This window comes from Oncorhynchus tshawytscha, unplaced genomic scaffold, assembly GCF_018296145.1.
Source record: "Oncorhynchus tshawytscha isolate Ot180627B unplaced genomic scaffold, Otsh_v2.0 Un_contig_5765_pilon_pilon, whole genome shotgun sequence".
NCBI classification, from domain to species: domain Eukaryota; kingdom Metazoa; phylum Chordata; class Actinopteri; order Salmoniformes; family Salmonidae; genus Oncorhynchus; species Oncorhynchus tshawytscha.
Window position 1 is genome coordinate 61,961 of NW_024609260.1, and position 10,540 is coordinate 72,500.

At 46.9% G+C, this 10,540-nt stretch overlaps 1 protein-coding gene across 1 annotated transcript in view; it reads left to right on the forward strand.

Moving 5' to 3' along the window:
- Window positions 1–10,540, forward strand: part of LOC121844500 (dual specificity testis-specific protein kinase 1-like) — a 20,942-nt gene continuing 10,402 nt past the window's right edge. The window contains exons 1-2 of the mRNA XM_042314660.1: window positions 1–205; window positions 791–1,426. Of these exons, the coding sequence (XP_042170594.1) occupies window positions 1,187–1,426 (240 nt within the window). The 5' untranslated portion in view covers window positions 1–205; window positions 791–1,186. The remainder of the gene's footprint in view (window positions 206–790; window positions 1,427–10,540) is intronic.

Consider the following 10,540-nt stretch of genomic DNA (forward strand, 5'->3'; position numbering starts at 1 on the left):
GAAGCGCTTCAAGAGAACATTATTATTATGGTTGAGAGATCGACGGCACTGGGAATCAGACCAAGAAACGAATCGAAATCCACGGTAGATTTACCGTCGATAGACCATCTGCAGTTATTGTAACGATCGATTATTTTATTGTGACTGTTTTGACCGAGAAGCCAACACAATTCCTACATCATCCGATACTGCTTTGCAAAGACAGGTAAACCGTTGGATATCCGGCTTATTCGGCCATTATAGCAATCATCCAGGCAGAAATCCCCCCGGTAATGAATTTACGGTTGTATTCTGAGCGAGCTCTTCCATTATTAACACTACAGTGTCTGATGGAAAGTGCAATCAAGCTCGTTTTATTTTGATGATCTGTCTTGCAGCAATTAATATTTTCGCTGTTTATGTCAGTCAGCTTAATTCACCAGCTCTATTTGTCAAGTGGAGAGGAGCGGGCAGCTGAGGGCATGGCTTATCGCCTCACAAGGTGCTTTAGTAGCGGCCGTCTGCTACAGCAACATTGGATCCTATGAACACCCCGTAGGATCGGGATTAATAATAGGGCTACAGTGTAGCTAGTGTTGATTAATTGTAGCCGACCATATTCAGAATAATATATTGCAATGAGGTGGTGCTGAAAGAGTGCGATAGAAAAATTAACAAGAGGGGGAATGGCTGACTATAGTTGAAGGTTTTCCCTTTGACTTGGATGAACTATAAACTATAACGAATAGGCTGTTCTTAAACGACTTCCTTCTCTCCCTGACAGTGACAGCTGTGGTCTTTTTGCATGCAGCAATAGGTTCCATCGCCGCTAGGACGAGCCTGCATCGACTGAGACATTGTGATAGGCTGGCTATAGGAGAAGGAACCAGCTGCATGCACCTCCTCCACCGTCAGCAGCGAGAACGGTACCGTTCAGTGCCTGTATCACCCGTTAACGGGATGACGAAGTGAACCAAGCCTCCTCACGCACCGAACGCTGGATTCCGCATGAGGACTGAATGAGTGGAAAGAGAGGGAGACAAGAGGTGATGGCGATGCTGGTCTAGTGAGGAGAAGGGAAAGCCGATTGATTTAATCAGGACCTTAACAGCCGACACGGGGTGTCTACCGAGGTTTCAACAACCAATTAATCCCCTCGCACGACGGAGGACATTTGTCATTCCGAGGCGATGGGAACCGCGCGTGGATGCCGGACTGCGGTTTAAACGTGCACGTGTCTCTCTGTGAAAGCGCCGCTGTGATGGAGCACGACGAAAGTAGCGACGTGGAGGTTGCTGCCGAGCCCCTGCTGCACGGTATTCACGCGCCCAATCGGATCAGGCCCTCGTCGTACCGGGCACTGCGGAGTGCGGTTTCCAGCCTGGCGCGCATCGATGACTTCGTATGTGAGAAGATCGGGTCAGGGTTCTTTTCAGAGGTCTTCAAGGTGAGTCTTCAATGCAACGTTATTAACAAAACCTATTAATTAATTACTGTATAATATTATATTGCAATGCTTAAACTATGTATAGCCTCCTTGTGTGTATATATATGCAGCATAATACTACTTCTGCCATGATCCATGAGGTCTGAACCTTGATGGCACAGGAAGTAGTAGTGTGCCCACCCTTTGACCAAGGGCATCACCTCCTCAAGTCCAGCTTGCTACACAAGGTTCATCATAATTTACAGGTCTATAGGTCACACACAGGAAAATATGTGTAGGACTGTTGACGGCAGACATCACAACCTTGTTATTCTCGGTATAGATGACAGACCACCCTATGACTCCCCTGAGAGACACATCTCATTAGTACAGCTGCTAGGATCTAGCTAGCCCAGGCTCATGACTCTCCGTTTCATTACATTACACATAAGTCATTGGAGGAAGGCGTCTTCTGTAGGGGGAGTTTTGTTAAGAGCCGCGCCGCTCGGTCTGAACATTAAAGCACTCGAGTATAGAGAATCATTGTACCATCTGAGCCGCTGTGAAATATCTTCTCAACAACCAACACTATTGTATATTCAGCTGTTTTGAAGTTGGTGTTCAAAACCGAAGGTAAAAGATGCAAAAGCGAAACTTAAGAACGGGAAGCATAGAAATAGCACACATAGAACAGATCTACTGCTTTTTAGACTTGCGCTCAATGCCATGACAAATCTATGACTCACATTTCTATGCTAAAGAAAGTTACATTTTATACGGTTAGGGTTCCCAGACGGACATGTCTCCATGGTACAGCGCTTGTTTACCGAAAACAGACGGAAGACTGAGTGCACTGCCTGTGCTAAATTAGCTATCTGCGTCTCCGAACACCTGTGTAAATGGAAAACTGCCGCCACAAACGTGTTGTCACTGAAAAATACTGTCGGCTGCAACTGTGTTAAAAACAGTGTACAGTAAGTGTGTATTTTGCATTTGTGGAATAATGTTAATAATTCACTTCTAAACAGAACATGTAATGTCCTTGGAATATAAGGAGTTAGGTTATTCTCTTTAGTCTGTTGTTGGGCAGGGATCTAGTCTATTTCTTAGAGACTGGTTCAGTATACACTAACAAAATGTTTCCACATGGTGAAAGAGGTGGGAATCTCTCCTGCCAGGGAGGTGTGTCTCAGTGGCACTGTGCCCTGCCAGAGAGGTGTGTGTCTCAGTGGCACTGTGCCCTGCCAGAGAGGTGTGTGTCTCAGTGGCACTGTGCCCTGCCAGAGAGGTGTGTGTCTCAGTGGCACTGTGCCCTGCCAGAGAGGTGTGTGTCTCAGTGGTACTGTGCCCTGCCAGAGAGGTGTGTGTCTCAGTGGCACTGTGCCATTACCCTGCCAGAGAGGTGTGTGTCTCAGTGGTACTGTGCCCTGCCAGAGAGGTGTGTGTCGCAGTGGCACTGTGCCCCTACCCTGCCAGAGAGGTGTTTGTCTCAGTGGCACTGTGCCCTGCCAGGGAGGTGTGTGTCTCAGTGGTACTGTGCCCTGCCAGGGAGGTGTGTGTCTCAGTGGTACTGTGCCTTGCCAGGGAGGTGTGTGTCTCAGCGGTACTGTGCCTTGCCAGGGAGGTGTGTGTCTCAGTGGCACTGTGCCCTGCCAGGGAGGTGTGTGTCTCAGTGGCACTGTGCCCTGCCAGGGAGGTGTGTGTCTCAGTGGCACTGTGCCCTGCCAGGGAGGTGTGTGTCTCAGTGGCACTGTGCCCCTACCCTGCCAGAGAGGTGTGTGTCTCAGTGGTACTGTGCCCTGCCAGAGAGGTGTGTGTCACAGTGGCACTGTGCCCCTACCCTGCCAGAGAGGTGTGTGTCGCAGTGGCACTGTGCCCCTACCCTGCCAGAGAGGTGTGTGTCAGTGGCACTGTGCCCTGCCTGAGAGTTGTGTGTCTCAGTGGCACTGTGCCCTGCCTGAGAGTTGTGTGTCTCAGTGGCACTGTGCCCTGCCAGAGTGATGTGTGTCTCAGTGGCACTGTGCCCTGCCAGGGAGGTGTGTGTCTCAGTGGCACTGTGCCCTGCCAGGGAGGTGTGTGTCTCAGTGGTACTGTGCCCTGCCAGGGAGGTGTGTCTCAGTGGTACTGTGCCTTGCCAGGGAGGTGTGTGTCTCAGTGGCACTGTGCCCCTACCCTGCCAGAGAGGTGTGTGCCTCTCAGTGGCACTGTGCCCTGCCAGAGAGGTGTGTGTCTCAGTGGCACTGTGCCCCTACCCTGCCAGAGAGGTGTGTGTCTCAGTGGCACTGTGCCCCAGTGGTACCCTGCCAGAGAGGTGTGTGTCTCAGTGGTACTGTGCCCTGCCAGAGAGGTGTGTGTCTCAGTGGTACTGTGCCCTGCCAGGGAGGTGTGTGTCTCAGTGGTACTGTGCCCTGCCAGAGAGGTGTGTGTCTCAGTGGTACTGTGCCCTGCCAGAGAGATGTGTGTCTCAGTGGTACTGTGCCTTGCCAGAGAGGTGTGTGTCTCAGTGGCACTGTGCCCTGCCAGAGAGGTGTGTCTCAGTGGTACTGTGCCCTGCCAGAGAGGTGTGTTTCTCAGTGGCACTGTGCCCTGCCAGAGAGATGTGTGTCTCATGGTACTGTGCCCTGCCAGAGAGGTGTGTGTCTCAGTGGCACTGTGCCCTGCCAGAGAGGTGTGTCTCAGTGGTACTGTGCCCTGCCAGAGAGATGTGTGTCTCAGTGGTACTGTGCCCTGCCAGAGAGATGTGTGTCTCAGTGGTACTGTGCCCTGCCAGAGAGTTGTGTGGCACTGTGCCCTGCCAGAGAGGTGTGTGTCTCAGTGGCGCTGTGCCCTGCCAGAGAGGTGTGTGTCTCAGTGGTATTGTGCCCCTGCCCTGCCAGAGAGGAGGAGAGGACTGTGTGATTACAGGAGAACAGGTCTCGCTAACTGCTCACACTAAGCTGATTACCTCTCAGGCTCTCACAACCTCTGTGTGTGTTTCTGTGTGTGTGTTTACAGTGTGTGCATCTTCAATTTTAACTATAGCAACTTCACTGTGAACTGAAGGTGTGATGGTGAGCACATCAGTGTGTGGGGACTTGTGTGTGTTTGTTTTATAACCTCAAGGTCCTTGACTGCTGTATAAATGCCCATGTCGTTACCACAGACTATTAACATGACAGTCAATGTGTTCACTGGGCCACGATACAGTACATTACTGATTCACAACATCAATGTGATCACTGGGCCAAGATACAGTACATTACTGATACACAACATCAATGTGATCACTGGGCCAAGATACAGTACATTACTGATTCACAACATCAATGTGATCACTGGGCCAAGATACAGTACATTACTGATTCACAACATCAATGTGATCACTGGGCCAAGATACAGTACATTACTGATACACAACATCAATGTGATCACTGGGTCAAGATACAGTACATTACTGATACACAACATCAATGTGATCACTGGGCCAAGATACAGTACATTACTGATTCACAACATCAATGTGATCACTGGGCCAAGATACAGTACATTACTGATTCACAACATCAATGTGATCACTGGGCCAAGATACAGTACATTACTGATACACAACATCAATGTGATCACTGGTCCAAGATACAGTACATTACTGATTCACAACATCAATGTGATCACTGGGCCAAGATACAGTACATTACTGATACACAACATCAATGTGATCACTGGGCCAAGATACAGTACATTACTGATTCACAACATCAATGTGATCACTGGGCCAAGATACAGTACATTACTGATTCACAACATCAATGTGATCACTGGGCCAAGATACAGTACATTACTGATTCACAACATCAATGTGATCACTGGGCCAAGATACAGTACATTACTGATACACAACAAATCTGCTTAGGCTATAGGCCTGCAGAACAGTCAAATGACCATGCATTAAAAGCATTAGATTCCTGAGCCCCAGTGTGTTATTTGCCTCTGTTGAAGGCATTTGTTTTCTATATTGGCCAGTTCTACATTCCATTGTGCTTAATGATCTTTAGCTCTTCATTCACTAAGCTCTGAACCTCTCTCTCTCTCTCCCTTTCTCTCTCTAGTTAGGTGGGTCTGCAAATACAGTCCACCCTTCATTTGTTTGCACACTTCAGTTTGTCTTGGATAAGAGCCTTGATTTCCTTCCTCCATAAGTTAGTCACATCCCCTATGGGTGGAACTTATTGTGTGTGTGTGTGTGTGTGTGTGTGTGCACCTCCCAGTATGTAAGGGTTGTACTTTGCTTCTGAAGAGTGTTATCATCATGCTGTCAGAGTGGGAAGTATTTATTCAGTTAGTCATAAAACTCAACTTGGAGATGAAACATTTAAGGTTAAATATATATTATGACCTCATGCATGTTGTGGGGCAACTTCCTGATAACAGGCATCAACGACAATAGAATTCAAATATACCAAGGCTGACACGATTGGCTCGTTCAAATGTTTACGCCCTCCACTGAGGCATGCTAGAGAGAGAGAGGGACTTCTCTGACCAACATCCCATCGACAGCCCAACTAGCCAACATCTGAATGTTATTCTTAACCTTAACCAAACACTTAACCCGAACCCTATCTCAACCTTCATTTTAACCAATCAACATTAGTTTGCTGGTCAGCCACGTCCCTTTAGTTTTTCCCTGAGGCTCAATTGGAAAGCGGCATTGGAAACAGTCTTGGTGGATTAGCATTTTGTGGTTGTTGATTTCTTACAGTAGGAAGTAGTGCACTATACAGGGATTGGGGTGATATTTGGGAGGAACACTACGTTTAATGCTGTTCACTAGATCTGATTCTCACCCTGCCATATGTGTCACAGGAGTGGCTTCATTTAAATTAGGCCCCAGATTTAATCCCCATCTCTCTCTGTCTCTCTGTCTCTCTGTCTCTCTGTCTCTCTGTCTCTCTCTCTGTCTCTCTGTCTCTCTGTCTCTGTCTCTCTGTCTCTCTCTGTCTCTGTCTCTCTCTCTCTCTCGATCAATGACACAACGCTCATGCCGTCAATAGTTAATATTCACCAAACATTTGATTAGCTTGCCAACATCCTGTTCTTGCCTAATTCACCCTGCATGATCCTGATTGATTAGAATACAGGTCAATAATACTAAAGCTGACCATGTTTTGCATTGGTCTTTGCAATGGAAATAGTTTTACAGCCCATGTCTTAGTCCCACAGCCAATTCAAAAGTGTTTGGAGGGTTTGTTTACATTTTAAGAGTTGACTGGTGTGGTTTTGCTCAAAAGTGTTTGGAGGGTTTGGTTTTTGTGTTTGGAGGGTTTGTGTTTGGAGGGTGTGTGTTTGGAGGGTGTGTGTTTGGAGGGTGTGTGTTTGGAGGGTGTGTGTTTGGAGGGTGTGTGTTTGGAGGGTTTGTGTTTGGAGGGTTTGTGTTTGGAGGGTTTGTGTTTGGAGGTTTTGTGTGTTTGGAGGGTTTGTGTTTGGAGGGGTTTGTGTTTGGAGGGTTTGTGTTTGGAGGGTTTGTGTTTGGAGGGTTTGTGTTTGGAGGGTTTGTGTTTGGAGGGTTTGTGTTTGGAGGGTGTGTGTTTGGAGGGTGTGTGTTTGGAGGGTGTGTGTTTGGAGGGTGTGTTTGGAGGGTGTGTGTTTGGAGGGTGTGTGTTTGGAGGGTGTGTGTTTGGAGTGTGTTTGGAGGGTGTGTTTGGAGGGGGTGTGTGTTTGGAGGGTGTGTGTTTGGAGGGTTTGTGTTTGGAGGGTGTGTGTTTGGAGGGTTTGTGTTTGGAGGGTGTGTGTGTGTGTCCCTGTGTGTGTTGTGATGTCACAGTGACGGTACCCTGGATTTGTGCAGATCAAGAAGGGTGATGGGAAATCTAGAAATCCTATTAGTGCAGAGCGGCTATTAAATACACACAATATGTTCTTCCATCTTCATGGGGACCTAAAATTAATATCCATTCACAATCCTATTTTCCAGAACCTTAACCTGTAACCCTTAACCTGTAACCCTAACCCCCCCACACACACACACACCTCACACACACACAGTCTGACTCAAGCAAAAAGCCACACATAGGTCTTCAACCAATCATTGTCCATAACGCATGTCACATGCTAGTACATATACACCACTTACACACTAATTGCAACTAACACATCCACCTCCTTTCTCTTCCCCCCTTCTCTCTCTCCCTCTTTCACACACACACGATACCAAATCTACTATTAACTGTGTCCCCTCACCTCCACGTAGAAGTTTCCATAGCCCTAAGCACAGATCTAGGATCAGCTTGCCCTCCTCAAACTCTGTACTAGACCATTAAGGGGGGGGATTCTAAACTGATCTTAGATCTGTATAGGAAGGAGCAACTTCTTCATACTCCAGGTTTGTGTCCCACCTGGACAAGAGAAATATCTACAGTTGAAGTCAGAAGTTTAAATACACTTAGGTTGGAGTCATTAACTCGTTTTTCAACCACTCCACACATTTCTTGTTAACAAACTATAGTTTTGGCAAGTCAGTTAGGACATCTACTTTGTGCATGATACAAGTCATTTTTCCCAAAATTGTTTACAGACAGATTATTTCACTTATAATTCACTGTATCGAAATTCCAGTAGGTCAGAAGTTTACATACACTAAGTTGACTGTGCCTTTAAACAGCTTGGAAAATTCCAGAAAATGATGTCATGGCTTTAGAAACTTCTGATAGGCTAATTGACATCATTTGAGTCAATTGGAGGTGTACCTGTGGATGTATTTCAAGGCCTACCTTCAAACTCAGTGCCTCTTTGCTTGACTCCATGGAAAAATCTAAAGAAATCAGCCAAGACCTCAGGGAAAAAAATTGTAGACCTCCACAAGTCTGGTTCATCCTTGGGAGCAATTTCCAAACGCTTGAAGGTACCTCGCTCATCTGTAGAAACAATAGTACGCAAGTATAAACACCATGGGACCACGCAGCCGTCATACCGTTCAGGAAGGAGACACGTTCTGTCTCCTAGTGAATAACGTACTTTGGTGCAAAAAGTGCAAATCAATCCCAGAACAACATCAAAGGACCTTGTGAAGATGCTGGAGGAAACTGGTACAAAAGTATCTATATCCCAACCGTGAAGCACGGGGGTGGGAGCATCATGTTGTGGGGGTGCTTTGCTGCAGGAGGGACTGGTGCACTTCACAAAATTGATGGCATTATGAGGAAAGAAAATTATGTGCATATATTGAAGCAACATCTCAAGACATCAGTCAGGAAGGTAAAGCTTGGTCGCAAATGGGTCTTCCAAATGGACAATGACTCCAAGCATAATTCCAAAGTTGTGGCAAAATGGCTTAAGGACAACAAAGTCAAGGTATTGGAGTGGCCATCACAAAGCCCTGACCTCAATCCTATAGAAAATGTATGGTCAGAACTGAAAGTGTGTGCAAGCAAGGAGGCCTACAAGCCTGACTCAGTTACACCAGCTCTGTCAGGAGGAATGGGCCAAATTTCACCCAACTTATTGTGGGAAGGTTGTGGAAGGCTACCTGAAACGTTTGACCTAAGTTAAACAATTTAAAAGCAATGCTACCAAATACTAATTGAGTGTATGTAATCTTCTGACTCACAGGGAATGTGATGAAAGATATAAAAGCTGAAATAAATAATTCTCTCTACTATTATTCTGACATTTCACATTCTTAAAATAAAGTGGTGATCCTAACTGACCTAAGACAGGGAATGTTTACCAGGATTAAATGTCAGGAATTGTGAAAAACTGAGTTTAAATGAATTTGGCTAAGGTGTATGTAAACTTCTGACTTCAACTGTATGTAAGAATACCATAGTACCCTCCAAGCTCATCACTAAGCTGAGGGCCCTGGGTCTCAGCCCCTCCCGGTGCAACTGAGTCCTGGTCTTCCTGACAGGCCGACCCCAAGTGATATAGATGGGCTACAACACCTCCGCCACGCTGATCCTCAACACGGTGGCCACACGGGGTGTTTGGTCAGCCCCCTTCTATACTCTCTGTTCACCTATGACTGTGTGGCCATGCAAGGGAATGGGAAGGTTTGGTCGGCAGGGATGTTCTTGCCCCATCGCGTACTAGCGATTCGTGTGGCTTGCCGAGCACAATGCACGCTGACACGGTCGCCAAGTGTACAGTGTTTCCTCCGACACATTGGTGCGGCTGGCCTCCAGGTTAAGCGAGCGTTTTTTCAAGAAGCAGTGCGGCTGGGTTGTGTTTCAGAGAACGCACGGCTCTCGACCTTCGCCTCTCCTGAGTCCGTACGGGAGTTGCAGCAATGGCACAAGATTAACTACCAATTTGGATACCACAAAATGTAAAAAAATTAAAGGAAAAATTTTAAAAACGATTACAATTATTTGTATTTATTTTTAAAGACATAAAAAAAGATCCCTTCACATAGACAGCGTGGTGAAGAAGACACACTGCCTGCCCTCCAGGACATCTACAGCACCGGTGTCACAGGAAGGCCATGAACATCATCAAGGACCTGAGCCACATCCTGTTCACCCCGCTTCCATCTAGAAGGTGGAGACAGTTCAGGTGCTTCAAAGCTGGGACCAAGACCAAGAGACTGAGGCCATCAGACTGTTAAATAATCTCCACTAGCCGGTCTCTGCCCAGTACCCTGCACTGAACCTTAGTCACTGTTACTAGCCGGCTACCACCCGGTACTCTTCCCTGCACCTTACAGACTGCACTGGTCACTTTACATTGGTCACTTTAGTAATGTTTCCATGCTGTTTTACTCCCTTTATATAATGTATTCTAGTCAAGACTCATCCTATATAACTACTGTTGTACACACCTTTTCTACTCGTACACTGTTCACAATGCCAGGTTCAAGTTAGTCCCTCCCTGTTTCGGTCCACTTTCTGCCATTTAGTTTCTAGTGAAACTATGGTTGTCTCTAGTGAATACCACCCAGTCCTCTCTCTCACCCCATATCTATGGTTGTCTCTAGTGAATACCACGTCCAGTACCACCCCTCTCTCTCACCCCATCTCTATGGTTGTCTCTAGTGAATACCACCCAGTCCTCTCTCTCACCGTCTCTAGTGAATACCACCCAGTCCTCTCTCTCACCGTCTCTAGTGAATACCACCCAGTCCTCTCTCACCCCTCTATGGTTGTCTCTAGTGAATACCACCCAGTC